Source organism: Gobio gobio (genome assembly GCF_949357685.1).
Source record: "Gobio gobio genome assembly, chromosome: 6".
In the NCBI taxonomy this organism is placed as follows: Eukaryota; Metazoa; Chordata; class Actinopteri; order Cypriniformes; family Gobionidae; genus Gobio; species Gobio gobio.
Genome location: NC_137102.1, coordinates 24,656,157 through 24,679,560, shown reverse-complemented (window position 1 = coordinate 24,679,560; position 23,404 = coordinate 24,656,157). Strand labels below are relative to the sequence as shown.

Genomic DNA, 23,404 nt, shown 5'->3' with positions numbered 1-23,404 from the left:
TAGGCTAACTGTACGTTACAGTTGTAACGTTAGCCTACTAGCACTGACTTTGAATGTTTGATTGAATTGTTTGCTTTATTTCATGTGTAGCTTATTATACCTTTTACTTATACTTTTGTATCATTGATCTTACATAAATTTGCATTTAACAAAAAGAGACTGGGTTGTGTTTCATGTCATTTAATGTTATCACAGTGATAATCATATTGTCTGAACCAGATATTAATATACAGATTTTCTCCTCATTGTTGTCACTACTAGAGCAAGCTCCTGATTGGTTAACGTAGCGCGAAATATCCCCCAAGTTCAGATTTTTCAACTTGAGCGATTTGGGCGATTCCCGCGATTCACGCATTCAAAGCGCTCAATTCGCGTCATTCGCGCCGCCTCAATCGCGCAAATCTCGCCTCCTCATTCGCGCAAATCGCGCCACAGAATGCCATTACGCGTCTCTGCATTGACTTAACATGTAAATCACTCGCGCGAATCGCGTCCGGTGTGAACGCACCATAAACCTCACCGGCCAGAGAGAGATTCAGTGTCAGACGAACCGCAGACAAGTGTCACAGGTTTGTGAATCCGCCTCCAGCTCCAGAAGTGCTGTGGGACCGCATCAAAACTGTTGTTCTGCAAACATCTGAAAATACCCTCAGATTCTCCACAAAGCAAAACAGGGACTTGTTCGGTGAGAACAACTTAGAAGTCCAGGAGCTGCTGTCAAGGAAGAGATCAGCACAAAAGGCCCACCTGGCCCAACCGTCCTGCCCACATAAAAAAGCAGCCTTCCGCCTGGAATGCAGCACCCTCCAGCGTAAGCTTCGAGAGATACAAAACGAGTGGTGGACCAACCTCGCAGTAAGGACTCAGCTTTGCGCTGATACTGGTGACTACAGAGGATTCTACGAAGCTCTAAAAGCAGTATATGCTCCCTCATACCAAACCCAGAGCCCCCTGCGGAGTGCTGACGGAAAAAAACTGCTCACCGAAAAGCACTCGATCCTGAACCGCTGGTCTGAACACTTCCACACCCTTTTCAATGCTAGCCGCTCAGTCCAAGAACCAGCAATTGACCGCATCCTACAACAACCAGTGAAAACTGAACTGGATGTGGTACCAACATTACAAGAGACTGAGGAAGCCATTAAACAGCTGAAGAGTGGAAAAGCTGCAGGAGTTGATGGCATCCCTCCTGAGGTATGGAAGAACGCAGGCCCAGCACTGCACACCAAACTCCATGAATTCTTTGTCTGCTGCTGGGAGCAGGGAAAACTTCCTCAAGACCTCCGTGATGCAGTCATCATCACTCTGTACAAGAACAAAGGGGATAAGTCAGACTGTTCCAATTATCGTGGCATAACACTTTTGTCCGTCGCCGGCAAAATTCTTGCAAGGGTACTGCTGAATCGACTGGTACCCGCGATAGCAGAAGATCACCTTCCAGAGACACAATGTGGCTTCAGAGCCAACCGGTGAACCACAGACATGGTGTTCGTCCTGAGGCAGATTCAGGAGAAGTGCGGGGAACAAAATAAAGCGTTGTACGTCACCTTCGTGGATCTGGCAAAAGCATTCGATACCGTGAGTAGGCAGGAACTTTGGAAAATTCTGGGAAAGCTAGGCTGTCCACTGAAGTTCCTGATCATCCAGCTTCATGAAGACCAGCTTGGACAAGTCAGATACAGCAACAACCTCTCGCAGCCTTTTCCTATTGCAAATGGCGTGAAACAGGGCTGTGTTCTTGCTCCGACACTGTTCACCATTTTGTTCAGCATGATCAACAGAGGACCTCGACGACTCTGATGGCATATACATCCGCTTTCGTCTGGACGGGAGCGTGCTCAACCTGAGGCGTCTGCAGGCCCACACAAAGACCATGGAGCTACTGATCCGGGAGCTGCTGTTTGCTGACGATGCCGCCCTCCTTGCGCACACAGAGGCAGCTATGTAGCGAATCACGTCCTGTTTCGCAAAAGCTGCTCAGATCTTCGGCCTCGAAGTCAGCTTAAAGAAGGCTGAAGTTCTGCCTCAGCCCGCACCACAAAAAGAGTACCATCCACCAAGCATCTCCATCGAACAAACAGAACTAAAGGTTGTCCCCCATTTCAGCTACTTGGGGTGCGTGATCTCGCCTGGTGCCAGGATCGACAAAGAAGTTGACAACAGGCTGGTCAAGGCAAACAGTGCATTCAGCAGGTTATACGGACGTGTCTGGAACAACAACAACCTCAAAAAAGACACGAAGGTCAGTGTATACAAAGCTGCCGTGCTTTCCCACTCTCCTGTACGGCGCAGAGTCCTGGGTCACGTACCGTCATCACCTGAGACTCCTCGAGCGTTTCCACCAGCGCTGCCCCCGCACAATCCTCAACATTTGTTGGAGTGACTTTGTCGCCAACACTGAAGTAATCGAGTCAGCAGAGGTCATTAGCATCGAGGCCATGGTCCTCAAGATACAACTCCGCTGGGCAGGGCACGTCTCCAGGATGGAGAACCACCACCTACCAAAGATTGTGCTGTACGGGGAGTTGTCCTCTGGTTACCGCAATAATGGGGCACCACGAAAGCGCCACAAAGAGCCACAAAGACTCCCTTAAGAAGTCCCTCACTGCTTGCTGCATCGATCACCGTCAGTGGGCAACACAAGCAGCTAATCGCAACTCCTGGAGGAGTCCATCAGGCCACCTCCCTCTTTGAAGATACCTGTAGGGCCACTATAGAGGACAAAAGGAAAAGAAGGAAAAAAGGTGTCCTCTCAGTACCCATCCTGGACCAGACCTTGACCTGCAGCCGCTGTGGCAGGACCTGCCTGTCCCGCATAGGCCTCGTCAGCCACCAGCGTGCCTGTAGAAGACGTGGATGTCCTTCCCAAATCTTCGTTCACAAAGCCAAGCCATGATAGATTTATTTGAGTCATTTTAATCAAATGTATTAATTTATTATTTTTAGTTATTTAAAATAATAATAGTACATTTATTTATATAACACTTTTCAGGCATACAATGCAGTTCAAAGTGCTTTACATTAAAAAAAAATCCTGTTCGATAAAAAACATGCATCAAACATAAGAGATTAAAAAAGGTAAAATACAACATACAGGATAAAATACAAAATATATGATGAACCAACATAAAAATTAAAATAATTATCCACAACATATCTGACAGGGAATGCTAAGCACATAGGACATAATTTATTATAAGCACAGTGGGAGACCATGCAGTAAAAAGTGCATTACAATAGTCTAGTCATCTTGAGATAAGAGCATGGATTCGTTTTTCTGCATCTTTTTTCTTGGTTTAAAGAAGGTCTTATTTTAGCTAAAAAAATGAAGATTTTGTTACCTTGTTAATATGGGAGTCAAAACTTAAATCTGAGTCTAAAATAACATCAAGGCTTGTATTTAAATCATATATTTCTATTTATTTATTTAAATTAATTTACTTATTTTAATCATTTATTTATTTCCATCAAATGTTTTTATTTTTATTTGTGTAGGTTATTTTTATTTAAACCCAGTTTGATTTATTTTAGTAATTTATTTTAATCAAATGTGTTAATTCATTATTTTTATATCAAATGTATTCATTTTTTCCATTTATTTAAATCACATTTTAATTTATTTGTTGATTTAATTTAAATAAAATTGTATTTACTTATTTTAATCCAATGTATTAATTTATTATTTTAAAATTTTGTATTTATTTATGTAGTTTAATTTAATTTAACTCAAATTGTTATTATTAATTTATTTTAATAATTTATTTTAATTAAAGGTATTAATATTTGAATTATTTATAGCCTATCAAATTGTATTAATCATTTGAATAATGTTTAGTTATTTAAATACATTTTAATTAAAACATTTATTAAATATTTATTAAATGTATTTATTTATTCATTTAAATTCAGTTTTATTTACTTATTGTAATCAAATGTATTAATTTATTAGTTTAAATAAAAATGTTATTTATTTTTAATCATATTGGTCTGTTTATTTAGTTAGATATTTAGTTTATTTACTTACTTTTTTTAACACTAGTGCTTTCATTACTTTCTCTAAACTTTTCCACGGACCCCCCCTAGCAACTCAATTTGAAAACCTTTATTTTGAAAACTCTCAGTGGTACCGGAAGTGAGTTCTAGCGGCGTCTGTCTGTTCGCCTCCACGTGAACGCAACGCACATACGACACGCGCAGGTCTCGCATTGATAGAGGACAGAAAAAATGTAAGCATCACCCTATGTTTATAGTGTTGTTGTCCTAAGATTATAGTCCACATCAGTGCCATTACTGACAGAATGTATGATGTTGCTTGTTGTGTGTTTAAAAGAGTTAAACATTACGAGAGACGAGCAAAACATTAAAAATGATAAATGTGGGTCATTTTTAACAAAGGTCATATTTTGTATGGCCATGCTCCTTTGTTTTTTTGTTTTTTGTTCTTTTTAACAAACATTGAATTACGCCGTTAACATGACCGGTATCCTCTATTGGTTGGTTTAAAAGTCTTTATTGTACAATGCAAGCGTGTTTACTTGATTCTCATGAGGCAAGATTAAATGTTTTGGGCTGTTGCGTAGAGTTCATAATATGGTCAATAGAGAATAATAGTTTAAAGCTCATTAAAATAATTGTGTGTATATATATTTATGTACATGTTTTCTATCCCGATGGGGACATGGGGAAATTGAGGTCCCCACGAGGAAACAAGCTTATATATCATACAGAATATTTTTTGAAAATGTAAAAATGCAGAAAGCTTTGTGTGATGGGTAGGTTTAGGGGTATGGTTAGTGTAAGATGAGAGAATATAGAGTTTGTACAGAATAACAACCATTACGTCTATGGAAAGTCCCCACAAAGATAGTGAACCAGACATGTGTATGTTTTGGCTGGTCCGGTGGTCATTTCTCATTTCCATTGATAGATGCTGTCATGCTGGTTTACATATAACATACACTAAAGTGATGTGTGTTTCTTTCTCTAGGTTGTATTGGTGAAGTGGAGAATGAGCAGTGGTTAAGATTCGTCCTGAGGGATTATGACATCATGAAGGAAGACGTGTTCAGAAGCTCAGGCGTGTCCATGAAGGTGGCCGCTTTGCACTTTGTGGACCTGCCACTGTCAGTTTATTACTCTCTTCCACAGGTAATCTGACCAACAGTGGACATAAATAAATCCAGACACTTCTGTTTTACAAGCTTATTGGTTTTAAATACAGGGTTGTTTACCTGGGCTTGCGTTTCTCAAAAGCATTGTGAGTTAAAGGGTTAGTTCACCCAAAAATGAAAATTCTGTCATTAATTACTCACCCTCATGTCGTTGGACACCCGTAAGACCTCCGTTCATATTCGGAACACAAATGAAGATATTTTTGTTGAAAGCTGATGGCTGAGAAAGGCTTCAGATAGGCCTCCATTGGCATTCAGTACACTTATACTCCCAAGACCGATAAAAGGCACTTAAAATGTCGTTACAAAGTCCATCTCACCACAGTGACTCTACAATAATCTTACGATGCGACGACAATAGTTTTTGTGCGCAAAAAAAAAAAAATCAAAATAACACCTTTATCCAGCTTGTTATTGCCTTCCGCGTGTGCCTCCACGACGCATGCGCGAGAATATGACGTAGCGCCGGGGTTCGGGAATCCATGAAATGCCACTCTAACCCCATTTTGAGCACTACGCCGAGACCTAAAGCACGATCAATGTAGAATCCAACAGCTGAGATACGCGCGTCTTCCTCTGATTGTAAACAAATCACTTCTGGATCATCTGTCCGAACGCCGGATCTGCGTCATATTCTCGCGCATGCGTCGTGGAGGCACACACGGAAGGCAGTAACAAGTTGGAAAAAGGTGTTATTTTGATTTTTTTTGTGCACAAAAACTATTGTCGTCGCATCGTAAGATTATTGTAGAGTCACTGTGGTGAGATGGACTTTGTAACGATGTTTTGAGTGCCTTTTATCCGTCTTGGGAGTATAAGTGTACTGAATGCCAATGGAGGCCTATCTGAAGCTTTTCTCAGCCATCAGCTTCCAACAAAAATATCTTCATTTGTGTTCCGAATATGAACGGAGGTCTTACGGGTCTCGAACGACGTGAGGGTGAGTAATTAATGACAGAATTTTCATTTTTGGGTGAACTAACCCTTTAAGTTGATCATAGAGTCCATTGGTGGCAATGGTTCTACAAACTACTCATGCTTACAATACTTTTGGGGAAATGCAGCCCTGGGCTCAGATATATATAATTATTATTATTATTATTTTTTTTAAATACACTTTATTTTTATTTTACAAACAAGAAAAGGGGCAGGACTTGATTGTCAATGTGGAATTAATTGGCTCATTGGATGCTTGTGGTTTGCAATGGCTGTGATCTCAAGAAGAATAAAATGTTCAAGGACTATAATTCTGCCTTCACGAGATATCGGAATTATCGTTAATACTTGCTTCCTAGTTAATAAATTGGACATGACCGCCATCTCTAGTCAAACTTTTAATGTGATAAACTCATAATCGCGACTTCAGAAGTGGGAAGTATGAAATATCTGATAGCACAGGAAGGCGGCATAAGCCAGCTATTTGTAGGTTGCTTCCCAGAAACGGTGTTAACACCAGGAAGTACACACTTTAGCTTCAATGATACCGTTATTGAAAGTTATTATAAAGTTTTACCGCTTTTTATAGAGGGGATATTTTATATTAGGGAACGTTTTTTTATTTTCTGTGTGTGTAGAAACAAACCTCTTATGCTCACCAAGGCTGCATTTATTTAATCAAAAATACAGTAAAAACACTAATATTGCAAAATATTACAAATTAAAATAACTGTTTTTAAAAAAATATATATTTAAAAAAGAAATGTATTCTATGTTGTGCAAAGCTGAATTTTAAGCATCATTACCCTAGTCTTCAGTGTCACATGATCCTTCAGAAATAATTCTAATATGACGATTTGATACTAAAGAAACATGTCTTATTATAGTCAATGTTGAAAATATTATTGATATGAATATGAAAATACTTTTTTCAGGATTCTTTGAGTAGAAAGGTAAATGAACAGACATGTATTTATTAAATGTGGTAAAGCATTTATTAAATAGAAATATTTTGTAACATTTTATACATGTCTTAACTGTCACTTTTGATCAGTTTAATCAATATTTAATCTTTGATGAATAAAATATTAATTTCACTCTCCTTTTTTTACTCTTACTACAAATTTTTGAATGGTATCGTTGTTTCCACAAAAATGTTAGTCAGCAAAAATGGTTTTCTACATTAATAATAATAATAATCATCATCAATCATATTCGAATGATTTCTGAAAGATCATGTGACTGAAGGCTAAAGTAATGATGCTTAAAATTCAGCTTTGCATCACAGGAATAAATAGCATTTTTAAATCTATTTAAATAGAAAACAATTATTTTAAATTCTAATAATGTTTCACAATATTACTGTTTTACTGTATTGTTGATGACATAAATGTAGCCTATAAAATAACATTTGTGAAAATGGCATTCAGTTAGTTATTTCAGTAATAAATGTGAAAATGCACAGCTTAATTTATGAGCTTTAATACTTGACTTTTCACCACATTTTCATGGTGTTGATCTCCTTTTTGAGAAAGCAAAACATCAAATTAGTCATGTTTACTATGTCCTGGATTTCGCAGCTGAGCCTGTTTGATCTTAAGTGTTGGGATACGTGAGTTGCATGCAATGAGCTCACAGTCGTGGATAAGCTGCCAAGCTCTAAAAAGGACAAAAAAAGCACATAAAAGTGGCACTATATTTCAGTCAAGCACTGTCATCTGAAGCTGTATGATAGCTTTGTGTGACAAACAGACAAACATTTTAAATCTCTGCCATAGCTTTCAAATCTCATTTAGGCTTGCACATATTCAAACCTGGTGTGATCAGGCTCTCCATTTTATACCTTCAGAAAACGTATGTGGAACTTTTATGGAACTTGATTGCCTGATAATCACTATATGGTTTCATTGTATGGCTAAGGGTTGGTGCCAAAGTAGGTAAAGCTGTAGGAGACATGGGTAGCTGTGCTTCACATAGCAGCCAGGATAAATAAGACAGAGTTGTTTGCTAATAATAGGTCCTGTTACATGTTACATGCTTTTGAAAGTTCCTCTTTGTTTTCTAATGGAAGCCATGAATTGAGGAAATGGTTTTATTTTGCTCTTTAGCCATGTTTACGTCTTTCACACAGACATTATTTAATAGTAATATGTGCCTGTGATTAGCTTAAACTTGCTCAGTAGATCAGATCCCTCAGGCAAATCAACACATGGCCAGCCAAATGTCAGCCGGTCATGTCCAGTCATGTAATCCTTGCTGTCACCCTGTCTGCATTTGTCACTCTGATCTCTGTGTGCCTTGAGCTGAGCTCTTGATCCAAAGTTAAACGTTGCCTTATGTCTCTCCATTTCCTCTCTGAGCAGGTGAGTCTGAGCACCGGCACCAAGAAGCTCTTTGCTGCCACTGCCTTCGGCGCAGTGTCCCTCATTTTCCTCGCACGACGCTTCAGGAGGAGGAAGGGCAAGAAAAAAGCCAGTTCGCCCATTGAGCAGGAAACATTTGAGTTCCTCACCACTGTCCCCCTGAAAAAAGGTAAAAACAGATCGCAAATCACCTCCAAACGACATGGAATGTTGGTTAATAGAAACAGCTATTTAAAATAGTAATAATATTTCACAATATTACTCTTTTCACTGTATCACGAATAAGTACAGCCTTGGTATGCATAAGAGACTATTTTAAGAAACATGAAACTTACCAACCAAACATTTTTTAATAGTATGTTTATAGTAGAACATAAGACATTGTGTAATTGTATAGTGGCTGTTCTCTTTTATTTTAGATGTTGACTGTCAAAATCTGCCTCTGAACTCAAAGAACCGCTACTCATGTAATGTGGTTTCCAGTGGCTGCCTGTACGGCAGGCTTTCGGGCTCCCTGCAAAGCCTGGTCTCCGTAAGCAACCTTTTTTATTGTCATCTTTGGATGGTGGTATAATATGCACCAAAAAAGCCATTGCAGGGCTCCAGACCTGAAGCAGACCTGAGCAGAAGTAACAACATTGCAGCGAGATCTAGTGAGAAGCATTCAAATTCAGCGCAGAATTCTGTTATAAACCATATCAGCTCAAACAGTGCTGACGTGGAAACCAGGAGAAACATTGTGCCATGAACGAACAAGTTATAGAGGGCTTTAAAGAACTTTAAGGATGTAGAAATACTAACACTTTGTGGCAAACAAATACTTTTATTTAAAAAAAAAAAAAAACATGAAATAATCACTATAACCAGCAGAGGGGCACTTATTGACGTGGCAATTTCCACTCCCTAATACATGGAAAAAAAGTAGGAAGTTACTTAGTCTCATGAAAAACAAAAACTTTTCTTCAAATTGTGACTGAATTACGCAGAAAACAAGTAAAAAGTGCTCCTTTTATAATCACTGTTCAGTATAAAAGAATAATGGTTCATTTAACGCTAGAACCGCCACAGGGTAAAATTTACCCATGGCTGTTTTTCAAATGTACATAAAAGATTTTTCAATAAAATATCCAAGTCTCCCAGTCACTGACTTTTACTAAAATTTTGTTATTTACAATCCCCTGTTCTTAAAAATTGTTTAGATAAAACCAGATTAAAAAATGGGGCATTCATACCTATAAGCGCCAGCGGGTCAAATTTACCCCTATATAAATCCTTTATTTTCGCGCTGTGTTTGAGCAACGTGTAGGCAGTCACACAACGCACGATCAAATTAAGATGTTTTAGCCTATTTAGAAATGTTCAAACTTTGGATTAATTATACGTTTTTGTTTGGCTATTTTTTATTGTGTACTAATTGTTTGGTACCGTGTTGCTTTTTATTCAAGTCTGCCCGTTTCCTGCAAAAAATATATTTCCGATCTATAATATAATGAATAAAAAATGTTTCATGATTACAGCAATGTTGGTGTTGTTCTCTTTTTCAAATTATAAATGATATAACTAGGCTATACAAATGAATAATTAATTAGGTGAAACTGCGCTTCGATTTGTCGTTGCACATGCAGTGCGGTGGATTATTATCATCGCTCTTTATTGTCTATTTAGGATATTTTAGTCATTTAAATAACATGGGTTATCTTAATATGAGATTCATGACATTTTATTATAATATTACGCCACCCAAATATGTATTTATTTCCCTCAAATTCTCGTTGTCATTGCAGGCTGATTTCGCCTTTTCACCAAAAAGTGATTAGTGTAACCTGCTTAAAATAGCACAAAACAACAGGACAAAATCATAGTTGATGACTAAAAATTATAATTTCATGACTCTATACATTACTTTGTGAAGACAGTGGCATAATACAGTGATATATTACATTTTTTTAGCCGTTTCAAAACAGTAATCATCTGTAGGGTAAATTTTACCCGCTGGCGGTTTTAGGTATACAGCGACCTCTGGCGGTTCTAGTGTTAATAAGAGTAGAATATTTAAATTAGGTTTTTGCACATTACTGTTGTTAATAAAAGTACATTTTATCTGCATCTTAATTCAAGCTCAGTTCTTTACTGTCAAATTTCCAATAAACAAGCATGTAATATAATTAGTAACTGCACATATTAATGCAAACAATAATTTTTTTTTATTATTAAATTAACATTATGATTAAAAATCCCCCCAGCGCTACCAAATCAGGTGCTTGTGCCACCACCAATTTAGTGGCACCAGTGCTACTGCTCTTAAGTATTAATCTGGAGCCCTGCATTGACAAAAAGTAGTCTTGTAAAATGTGTGCGCCTTTTGGCATTTTTTCACCATTGAGATGTTAAAATGTCACATCGTCTCTCAGGTGAGGAGCAGGCACTCCTCCAGTAGTTCCACTTGTGCTAATGGCTCCAGCTGCTGGGACGGAGCAAGAGATGACGGTGACGTCTGTAATCTGCTCAGCATCCCCGTTGCCACACCCGAGAATCTCTACCTAATGGGTAAGAATCAGCACCCAGCAGAATTGATGCATCTCCTCTCCTCAGTCTCATTAAGGCCCCAATATACTCACTGCAGAGTTCTTTCTCATTCTCCACTCAGGGGTCAAAAAAAGTTCAAAATACCTTTGTTGCGATGTACTGACAGTGAGCATATCATTGCCGCCCACCCTGTGTGGCATTTAAGATGAATATGTAAATATTTGATTTAGTATATCAGGGCCCGTATTCATTAAGCTTCTCAAAGTGCCATTTTAGTCTTAAGAGCTGAGAATTCATGAAATGTACTCCTACTTTCAAACTTAAGTATAAAAGCAAGTTATCACATTTCTTAAAGTCCTCATGAAATCAAAATCGATCTTATTTACTTTGTTAGAACACAGTACAGGTCTTAGGGTGAACAATTAATCCGTGCAAGTTAATACACAGAAGAAAAATGTTTGCCGTGGTAATCTTTAATCAAAATCTGAAAAGTAACTTCCGTTCTGGAATGGCGTTCCCTTTCTGATGACGGCAGTTTGACGGCTTGGGTTTTAATATCCTTATCCTTATCCCCTCCAACTGTTTGTCTGCTATGAGCGAGAGATGGAGAGGAGGAGCGCTGAAGTAAAACCCTTCCCTCTATTCAATATTCTGTTTCACTTGGAAATATGTCAGCACTGAAATAAAATCAGTTGCAACTTCCAGTTCACTGGGACTTTAAAGGAACACACCAACTTTTTGGGACTTTAGCTTATTCACCGTATCCCCCAGAGTTAGATAAATCCATACATACCATTCTCATTTCCGCACGTGCCATAACTCTGTCTGACACACCCACCGCTAGCCTAACTTAGAGCAAAGACTGGAGGTAAACGGCTCCAGCTAGCCTACTGCTCAATAAGTAACAAAATAACGGCAACATTTTCCTATTTACATGTTGTGATGTGTATAGTTACATCGTGTACTAAGACAAACAGAAAAAGCAATGATAAGCAGCGCCTGAAAATAGTGCAAGCAGGTTGTCACATTGGTTATGTTGACGGAAGTTAGCCTATTTTCAGGCGCTGTGTAATATCATTGCACCTGCTACACCCATGGTACGTTTCTTGATTACTACGCAGGAATGAGAGTATAGTTCCTAGCCATATCGGCCTAGAAAATCGCTTCGTATACGACGTAACTATACACATCACAACATGTTAATAGGAAAATGTTGCCGTTATTTTGTCACTTATTGAGCAATAGGCTATTTGCATTTAGAAGATATAAGCATTCAAAACTTAGTCTCTCACTTCTGCCATCATGGATCAATGGTTTTGATGACATCACTCTGCACTACAGCTTCGCATCAGATTTTCTGCCCAATCAAATGCTCTCTAGAATCTGAAGCATCCCGCCCCCTACTCTATAATTAGACGCTGCAGCTAAAATTGGTCCCTTGTTCAAACATTTAATATTTTCTAAATAGTGAATGGCACATAGTGCACTATATAGAGGATAGGGAACGATTCAGACAGTGTAAATATGCTTTCCATTGGGGCGAATGAAGCGAACTGACTCACACACAGTCTGCTCTGGTCCAGAGACACAATAGCACAGAGCAGATCATTTGCACAAGTCGGCAGAAAACGTATCAGATCCTTTGAATTCTGCACAGAATGCTTCTTATTGCGCGATATGGAGGAGATTAGGTGGAGAAATGGTTAGAGATTTGAAGGAAACTGCGGCTTTAACGAGCTCAACGGCTCTGGCTGAGCTGTGATATAAACTAAATGCTACTGGCCATTTTATTAAAAGGGGAGGAGCTGTTCAATATGTTCCTGTCTTCCTGTTTCAGTGGAAATTACCTCAACGCATTGAATAATGCTGCGCGTTTCAAGGGACTTCAGTGGGCCTTTAAGACACAAATAAGAGCCCAGAAAAAGCTCATTGTCCACAAAGCATACATACACCTGATGTTGATCTTAAAAAGAAAAAAAGTTTAATCCATTAATGAGAGAGTGATCCATTCGTTTATTTAATTGAGACTTGACTATTTTAATCCTCTTTATATTGGGATGAGCCAATCCAATATTAATCGTCTTCAGATGGTCCAAAATGCAGCCGCCAGGCTGTTGACTGGAACACGGAAGTTTAATCATCCAATATTACAAGTGTTGCACTACCTGCCAGTTTTGTTACAGAATTTATTTAAAAATTCTGCTTTTTGTTTTTATATATAAGAATATCTCTCTGAACTTCTGAAATTAAATAACTCTGCTAGATCATTAAGGTCATCTAATAAAAGACTGCTGTTGGTTCCGAGATCTAGACTTAAGACGAGGGGTGACAGTGCTTTTTCTATTATTGGTCTAAAATTGTGGAATAGTCTTCCTCTATCTTTAAGACTAGTATCCACAGAGTCTGAATTTAAATCTAAGTTGAGAGAATTTTTTTTCCCTGTATTTGATTTTTTTTTTTTACATTGATTTTAAAGATTTCAAATTAGTGTTTCCTATGTAAACTACCTTTATTATTGCATTATTATATTTATTTATCCTCTTGTACAACACATTGGCCAACTACTGTTGTAGTTATTGTGCTATATAAATAACATTTTGATTGATTGATAATCATGTATGTTCACAATCATAACTGTCATTCAAAATCTGATGTGGGAGTTTTTGCAGATGAATACACAGGTCGAATATATGTATTTTTGTTCTCCCACAGGAATGGAGTTATTCGAGGAAGCCCTGCGGCGCTGGGAGCAGGCACTAACATTCCGCAGCAGGCAAGCGGAAGATGAGGAGAGCTGTGCGTCTGTGAAGCTGGGAGCTGGAGATGCCATCGCAGAAGAAAGCTTGGAGGTATTACTCACCAACCACTGTGTAGGCTCAATAGGCATGCATAATATCCACCCTATTTTGCAATGCGGACCTAATCTATTTTCTGTGAATGTGTGAGACATCCGATTCATAGGTAAATAACTAGAAAAATAACAAAGTGCAGTAAAACTATTTGCTCTACAAACTAATGCTTACAATAATAATTAAACTAATATGATACAAATTCCAGTTTGCAATATCAAGCAGCATAATCTTATTTCATGGGCAGTGTAATATATTTAAATTAAGCTGGATATTGGTACCATATTTGTCATCAGCCAATACTAGGCATTTTTGTAATTCATTGATATTGCAAATTTAATTGTTCATGCTCATTTCCCCTAGTTTTGCATCTAGGTTACCTTTGACTCTAATGCTCAATTAAAAACTCTTAATAATGTAAAAGCACTGTTAATGTGCAGTTTACTCAGTCATGTTTCCTAAGCTGAAACTCTATATTCATGATTTTTACTCTTTATTAGGACATCATCAGTGCAGATTTCATCCAAAAGCTGGAGTCTCTGCTACAGAGAGCATATCGGCTCCAGGAGGAGTTTGAGGGAGCTCTGGGAATGACAGACCCTTCAACGCGTCCTATTAACGGTGAGTGTTAAACTAAAGACAGTCAATAGGTGAGTGTGAATTAATGGTCTTGTGCAACATTTATTACTGGGCTTGGCTCTGTTAACCAAGACTGTACTCTAAAAATGTACTTTATCCTTGTACAAATGTACAAATACTTTCTTTGTGTTTTTTTGGAATTAAGAAACCGCCCATGTCAACATGCCTAAATGCATGGAGTTGCTGTCATGTGATGTCTGATTAGATATTTGCGTTTACGAGCAGTAAAATAATGATAGAGGAGAGGAGAACTGGGGCCTGTTCTTCGTACCTCGCTTAATACATCTAAGATGATTTGACAGATCCCAGATCTTTTAATCGTGATAACTGATCTCTGGCTAATTTGGTTCTTCAAACGAATTTGCGGATTGGATTAAAATATCTGGATTAAATGATCTAAGATTACTGAGCGTTCTTTTTTTCCCTGAAGAGGGCAGATGCATCGATACTCGAAACCATGATCAGCAATGCAGCGATTGGCTGGCGTCAAGACAGCACCGTAATGACATCATATAATTAAAAAGCCACCTGGCAAAAAACTTGACAAATTACACAAAAAAAACCCCACGAAGTTCTGAACCGTTATATGGAAACAGCCAAACGACCAAACCAACATAAAAGTTATAATAGATAAATGATAAATGTTTTTTTATTGGTAACATGATTACCAATTATTTATATTCACGATTTTATACAGTATTTTTACACCCTTTAAATTTTTATTTCAATGTTGTAATTTAATTTGAAGCAGATTTGTAACGTGACTGTTTCTTATGGGTCAAGATAAAATAATCATCTCTTGCGCTGCATCAAGCCACTCCCGTAATATATTGATCACTTAATGCACGGCTCAGAGTAACTGTACAACATGTGTGTAAACCAATAAAAACAAAATTATATAAAGTAATTATTCCATCACAAATAAATCGCTCAATCAAGTGGCTGTGTCTATAGTATTATACACAACATTATACATTCTCATATACATATACAATATAACATTTTTATATTATTATTTAAAATTATTATTATTGCCCCTGGTTCAGTAATTAACTCTTGTAATAAAGTAGCAGTGGCTGGGACAGATTTTAAGTATCACCTCAAGATGTAATCTAATCCTGTTTACATGATATAAGCCTGCTCCCGAGCAGGTTTAAGCTTACGGACCTGTTACTATGACAGCAAGTCCAGGATGAGCTTCGAAGAACCAAACAATCCAAGATCACGCCAAATCGTCAACAATCAAATCCAGCTAACTGAGTTAGCGAGGTACGAAGAACGGGCCCCTGGTCCCCAGAGTGAGCCCAAGGTTTTTTCTCCATTTTGGTCACCGATGTTTGGGTTCCTTGCCACTGACGCCTTTTGGCTTACTTAGTTGGGGACACTTAATATTCTGCAATATTTTTGATTTGACTCTGAGACTATTGTATGAGAACTGAACTGAGCTGGACGATGACATAACTGTTGGTTCCATCAAAAACGATTAGTCTGTGTGGTTCATTTGAATTAAGTGTGCCATTCAAACCAAACAAGCGGACCAAGACCCCTGAAAAGATGGGTCTCGGTCCGCTTCCAAATGAACTCTGGTCCATGTTGCGTTTATATTTCAGTCAAACTGCACCAAAGACATCTAAACGACCCAAAAACAGGATGTGATGTCACAAGATGCAACCCTAAAAAGGACCGAATGCTCAAGCAAACCTGTTTTTCCTCGTCATAGATGTTGCCATTACAGTTCAGTACGACTGCGTCTTCATTCTGCAAATCTTCATTTGTGTGTGTGACGGAGGAATTATTGGTGATGTTTTGACTTCTTTACTAGCCTGACAAGCCAGACCCACATCAAGATGTTGGGTCTGGAAACTCACCATTGACAGGGCTCAATCCGAGGGGCGGGATAAACGGTTGTCTTTCAAATTCCCTCTGCACGCAATTGGATAGCGCCATGAGCGCCACAACCAATCAGAGCGAAGAAGAAGGTGAAGCCGAACTAACGTTAGTTGATAGACTTTCGCCGTATCCGGTAGGCAAAACTTCAAACATATCTTCTTTTCTTAAGAATGACTTTAGTGCCGTTCTTTGTTCTTTTCTCAAAGGAAAGCTTAACTCCAAGTCTTCCAGAGTTGCGGCCAAAGCCGATTCAAAAGACTGCTGTTCGTCAGCTTCTTTGTTTACGAGTAGCACGCAGAACCTCCGTGATGTGCCGTCATTATGTTAAGCCCGCCCACTGACTCTACACACACTGTGATTGGCCTGACCAGAGTTTGGTTTTTCCAGCTCTCAGGTCTACCGAGAGTTGCTAGACTACACTCGCGGCAAAATACATTTCCTGCCGCTAGGGTGCGTCTAGATTTCTAGGCTACTTCTTTACACATTTCACAATAATAATAATTATAATAATAATAATTTGTTAAATTTATATAATGCTTTTCTGGGTACTCAAAGCGCTTTACATATAGAAGGAGGGAATCTCCTCAACCACCACCGATGTGCAGCATCCACCTGGATGATGCGACGGCAGCCATATTGCGGCAGGACGCCAACCACTCACCAGTTGATTGGTGGAGAGGAGACCGAGTGATGAAGCCAATCAGGATAGGGGATGATTAGGAGGCCATGATGGTCAGAGTCCAATGGGCAAATTTGGCCAGGATGCTGGGGTTACACCCCTACTCTTTTTTCCGAAGGACATCCTGGGATTTTTAATGACCACAGAGAGTCAGGACCTCGGTTTAACGTCTCATCCGAAGGACAGTGCTTGTTACAGTGCGGTGTCCCCGTCACTCTAATTGGGGCGTTAGGACCCACACAGACTACTGGGTGAGCGCCCCCTGCTGGCCTCACTGACACCTCTACCAGCAGCTACCTAGTTTTCCCAGGAGGTCTCCCACCCAGGTACTGACCAGGCTCAGCCCTGCTTAGCTTCAATGGGAAACCAGTCTTGGGCTACAGGGTGACAAGCTCTTCATGAGTTCTCCTCTGGTCAAAGTACCATAATGTGTGCGCAATACAATGAGCACGTTCAGCACACAGCATTATTTTGAGTGTTCGGTAAGTTCCGTTGCATAATGTAGGTCATAAAGACAGTTTTGTAATGTGTATTTAGGTTCAGTGTTAAAAATGCCTGTGAATTGAATGCTAAGCGAACCAGGAATAATGCATCAATTATTTTTGGGTCCAAACAAAAAGAACCAAGGGAACTGAACTGCAAGTGTTGAACACTTATACCTTGTAAATAACTATATTTTGAGTGTCCCATTAACTGTCACTTATTTTTCTATAAATAACCAAGATTGTTCTTTATTTTCCTTTGCCGAAGTTGGCAACCCTAGCCGCAAGTGTAAATGGACTATGGTGACTTGGTTTTTCTCATGTCAACGCAAACCTGTGACTTGCTCTCTTCTGTGGAACACAAATGATGGTTTGAATGAATTTTCTTTTTTGAGTGAACTTAAGTCTTTCATCAAACAACGAACTGGACACAGGAGATGTGCAAATTCGGCTTTGTGCTGCTGCATATGACTGAGGCTCATCTCATGTTCTGTATCTAAATAAAGAAGCTGGTCATGGTCCAAAGTTTCCTTACAGCTGTTTACAGGTCTACCTCTTACCCACTCCCAAGCTCTCAAGGTCTTATGCGCTCAATTCACACCCTTCCACATGTAAACCCATTGGCACGTTTGTCCTTCAATTCCATTGAATCTCTCCATGTGACTTTCTTGTTTATGCTGTCTGCTGTTTTGGAATTATGCCAGTTTGCTCATCCATGTGAGATAAGGGCACTTCAGTCTAATCTTCCCTCATTTCCTCTGGCAGACAAGCACATGGATCTCTCCGTGCGGGAGGACTTTGAGGACACCTGTCTCAAAGATTCAATCAGCATCGCCTCGACAGATTCCTTCGTGTCTGCCGCAGAGGTGAGAGGAAAGTCTTTGTGCCAGTCAGCTCGTGTGGCACATGCTGGACAGTTTGAACCCTCCTAACATCTCAGACCTTCATTTGTTATGGGATTCAACATGAATATGAATATGCCATTAACATCCCATCATGTGTAGTCTACAAAAATAAAGTATAATAGTATTGGACCTGTATCATACACTACTTGACCATGGTACTGCAAGAGTATTTAAGGGTAATAATCCTAGGTAATTTAAATCTGCCCCCCTTTTCCCCATCCATTGATCACCCTGTGAAACATGTCATCTTTAGACACTAGGGAAGTGCGAGACTAGCCGCCAGGGGAAATACTAGTCGTTTACCATTTTTTTTGTTTGGATTTAAATAGGCAAATGCTTAAGAGTCTATGATTGGATCATTATTTCAGTGGTTATGATCAGGGGCGTAAATTTTATCTAACAGTAGGGGGGGACGATAAACATGAAATTTCTCAAGAGCAATTTTTGAAGGGGACACAAATAATACAGCCAAAATCGTACTTGTAAGGATATGTGTACCACACAAAAAATAAAAAAAACAATTTGTGCTTATTTGGCGTTTGGTGCACTGAAAAATTATCTAATGTCCGTTTTTCTTTTCTCTGACATTTTATCTGACCAACAACACAAAGCAATAGTTGTTTAAATATGAGTAAGGTTCACCACACAGTCATATTATATAAAATTATCTTGCATCCTCCACATAGTATTTTATACTATGATATTCAGATCTTTAGATATTCAACTGCAGCAAGCCCTCTGATCTGCCACTTATCATATTGAGCAAAACCCTACACAGATCTGACAGAGCGCCGTGCGCATATATTTGCGCCAATTCGAGGGCGGGTTGCTTGAATTATGGGTTCATTAGCCTATTATTCTTAATGAAAAACACAGCAAGAAAACAGTACAATGACACACTCCCTTAAATAGGCACTTTTACATTTCGCTTTGAAACCAAAACTTCCGCGATCATCTTGTCTGTCAGCTGTTTGCTCTAGTGATGAATAAAATCTGACTCTCGTTCGGCTCGTGCTGTATTGAGCAGTTGCCTAATCTGTATTAAAGAGAAAAGAGTCACCTCATCTGATGTTTAAAGTGAATAAAATAGCATTGACAGCTTACTAGAGTTTCACAACTGCTGTCTGAAGAGCTTTGTTCTCGCCCCAAACTTGTGGTGGTAGTTTTTTTACGTTCTATGGGTAACGTTAGTTGAGGTGCGGTGGATCAAACCACTGTGGGGCAAGGGGGAGGGGGGACTCAAAATGTTTCTAAACTTAAGCGCATTTTTTGTCCCGTTTGCTTTTGTATTGTTTTACTATTTACACATTTATTTTAAATATATATCATTATATTATTTACAATACTCAGCATGGTTTTTAGGGGGGGACAGCCCTCAGATTGGGGGGGTCCTGTCCCCCCCGTCCCCCCCGTGATTTACGCCCCTGGTTATGATGTTTCTAGCATGTTATATGTTTGGCAACATTTCTTCTAACCATAATTGTGTGTAGCTTTTCATTTCTTAAACAGCCATGTTGGAAGACACATCATGGCCATATGCGGCGCTTTAAATAGCTGCGGCTCGGAGGCTTGCTCCAAACTCATTTCGTTGCATTACATGTGTAATGACAATAAACTTGAATCTAATCTAATCTAATATTCCAGGATGACAATGTCAAGATTCATCAGGCTCAAATTGTGAAAGAATGGTTATGAGAGAGCATGAAGAATCATTTTAACACATGAATTGAGTCCAGACTTAAATTCATTGAAAGTCTTTGGGATGTACTGGAGGTAACTTTACAGAGTGCTGGACTCTTGCATTGTCAATACAAGATCTTGACCAAAAAGTGATGCACCTCTTGATGGAAATAAAATCACAACATTAATTTTTTTGATTAAAATCTTGTATTGACAATGCGAGAGAAGAACTGTTGCCTAACATATAACATGCTTGAAACATAATCACTGCAATAATGATCCAATCTCTTAAGCATTTGCCTACTTTCAAACAGTGACTTTTGTATTTATTTTATAAAATACCCTTAAATATTTTGTTACACTGCCCATGTGATATGACCTATTTTACAGCAGCATTCAGTGTGGGTTTTTACTGTTTGATTCTTTGATTAAAGGGATAGTTCACCCCAAAAAATTAAATTACCCCATGATTTCAAGCCATCCTAGGTGTACATGATATTCTTATCATCTTATCATTCATATCCAGGGTGTTAAAGGCCTTCTGAAGCAAAGAGATCGATTTTTGATATCAAGATTTAAAAATGTATACACTGAAATAACCAGCTGTCAGCAGATAATTTTCATTTTTGAGTGAACTATCCATTTAAGTGAGCTATTTTAAGTCCTTCGGATGAGACGTTAAACGAGGTCCTGACTCTCTGTGGTCATTAAAAATCCCAGGATGTCCTTCGATAAAGAGTAGGGGTGTAACCCCGGCATCCTGGCCAAAAAAATGTGCCCATTGGCCTCTGTCCATCATGGCCTCCTAATCATCCCCATATATATATATATATATACGATTGGTATCATCCCTCAGTCTCCTCTCCACCAATCAGTTGGTGTGTGGTGGGCGTACTGGCGCAATATGGCTGCCGTCGCATCCAGGTGGATGCTGCACATTGGTGGTGGTTGAGGAGATTCCCTCCTTCTATATGTAAAGCGCTTTGAGTGAGTGCCTAGAAAAGCGCTATATAAATGTAATTAATTATTATTATTATAGCTATTTTAAGTGGATTGCTTACATAGACCATCTTTTGACAAGTTGATTACAAAATGTCTATTTAAACTATAAAATTAGTCATGGTGCACATCCCTAGTCCACACTCAATCTGGTTGGAAGAAATATAAGAAATCGAACATATTACGCATAAAATATATACAATTTTGAAAGAATTATACAAAAATCATCTTAAATCTTGCAATCTGTTGCAGTTATCTGAGCACAGAGAGTTGAGGATTGCCCATGCACTCTCATATCACCCCTTCTATGAGGACGCCCTGCAGATGGCTGAGGAGGGCAAGATCTCCTGTCGAGTGCTACGGTGAGTCAAGTGTGTCAAGGCCATGGCGAATTTCTTCAGAAAAGTATTCTTGAAGCAGTATATTGTAAATGAACATCCCTACACCGCACATGCTGCTGAGAGTGGCGTTTAGATTAATATGTAAATATGTGCTGCATGCTTTCCTCTCAATTACAAAATCGGTGAGAAAACAGCATCTGATCATAGAGATAAATTTGCATGAACTGCACTTGGTTTATTTATTTACCACTTTATACAATAGATTGCTTTAGCGCAAGTATAAATGTAACAATGATAATCACAATAATAAATTATTTAATTCATATAGTCCACTAGACTAGCTGTAGATAATATTGTCGACATAGACGTTTTAACAAAGTTCAGTCATGTTCACATATACGTGTGTATTGGTTATTTGAATGTGGCTCATCCAATCAGAAGTCTGAACAGATCAGTTTAAAAAAAATCTGCATTAGTTTGCAATTATTTCTGAAAATATAGCTTGTTTCATGCAGACTGTGTTGTTCATTGGTAATCTTCTTTTAAAATCAGAACAGAAATGCTTGAATGCCTTGGAGACACTGACTTCCTGGCCAAACTGCACTGTATACGGCAGGCGTGTCAGGTAAAGGATTCCTTTCTCATCTCTTGAATCCAAAATTCAGCTTTGTGGGCTTTGGTCCATTGAATATTAAGTACTATTTTCTGGATTATCTATTTTTAATGTTACTAGGTAGTGGTTCTATTCAGAAATGTCAATGAATAAATGTTATTAGACTTAGTTTTGGAACAATTTGGAATTTCTATCAAATATCAAACTGAAGACTTTATATACTGGTAGTTTTTATTGTAATGTTGCAATGTTTAATTCTATATTGTAATTTAACTTTTTTTTGTTGCCATGAATATATATCATTTGATTAAAATCGAAGGGTTTACTGCATTTGCTTGTTTCATTGTGTTAAATTGACAGCCTTAAGTATTAAATTCAGTTCATGTTAATGGTCTTGCATTTCGGGGTTGTGTATCAATTCCTGCATGCGCATTGTAATATGACTTTCAACCATTCAAGCGCAAGAGAACCCACGCACAGTTTTCTGTCCTGCACACACATCCAAAGTGCACACACAGAAAAGTGATTTTAAATGTGATTTTATACCATTCAATTGCAAGAAGACTCGCGCGTTGTTTTCTGTGCTGCGCCAAAATGATGTGCACACAGAAAGCCGCCTCATACTGTATAGTTTGCAATACTGAGTTCTCTTCCGCGTCTTTTTGCACTTCAATGGAAACATACACACAGAAATGTCAAAATATTCTCGTAAACAGTCGGTTATGTCTTAGGTGAATAACCAGTGTAACAGTATATTGGATCTGTGCAGCTCTTAAAGTGACAGCAGTAGCTTTTTTGTTGTACGCTTTGTCACATATCAGCTTCTAGACATTGTTCTGTGTTTTGTTATAAGTCAGAAATGACAAGGAATGCTTCATGCAATACAAAGTCAATGGAGAGCGTTGGATTATTTTTCCCCCCGGTGGGCATGGTTTTCAGATTATGACATGTGTCGCTCTATAGGCAAAATAGCCTGTTGATTTTTGTTCATGGTATTCAGCTACAATTAAATGTTTTGCAATAAGACTTAGAATAAATGTGAATGATTATCCATGTTGTTGTTACCTTATTGGAATCGATTAAGCAGAACCGGAATCGTTAAAATTCAAATGATACCCAACAATACTTGCATGGGGCAAAGTCTTAAGTAGTCTGCAGTCATGTCCAAACGGAACCCTAAAGCCCTCGCAGTCTTCTTTCGAGTCCACACTTTTGTGACATAATGCCACATTGACTGTCTTATTGAAGTCTTCCATGGCACTCTCCTCATTGTGGGCTTGGCAGAAATACATCAAGGATGACGCCATAAAGGGGGCATTCAAGAGGACACT

The 23,404-nt window shown here is 38.6% G+C and overlaps 1 protein-coding gene across 1 annotated transcript in view; it reads left to right on the top strand.

Annotated features, from left to right (window-relative positions):
• Positions 1–4,141: 4,141 nt before the first annotated feature.
• miga1 (mitoguardin 1) overlaps positions 4,142–23,404 on the top strand; it is a 23,189-nt gene continuing 3,926 nt past the window's right edge. Inside the window, exons 1-10 of the mRNA XM_079820382.1 lie at positions 4,142–4,226; positions 4,988–5,148; positions 8,471–8,639; positions 8,890–9,002; positions 10,882–11,017; positions 13,709–13,845; positions 14,346–14,466; positions 18,301–18,401; positions 21,372–21,481; positions 22,013–22,085. Of these exons, the coding sequence (XP_079676508.1) occupies positions 5,050–5,148; positions 8,471–8,639; positions 8,890–9,002; positions 10,882–11,017; positions 13,709–13,845; positions 14,346–14,466; positions 18,301–18,401; positions 21,372–21,481; positions 22,013–22,085 (1,059 nt within the window). The 5' untranslated portion in view covers positions 4,142–4,226; positions 4,988–5,049. The remainder of the gene's footprint in view (positions 4,227–4,987; positions 5,149–8,470; positions 8,640–8,889; positions 9,003–10,881; positions 11,018–13,708; positions 13,846–14,345; positions 14,467–18,300; positions 18,402–21,371; positions 21,482–22,012; positions 22,086–23,404) is intronic.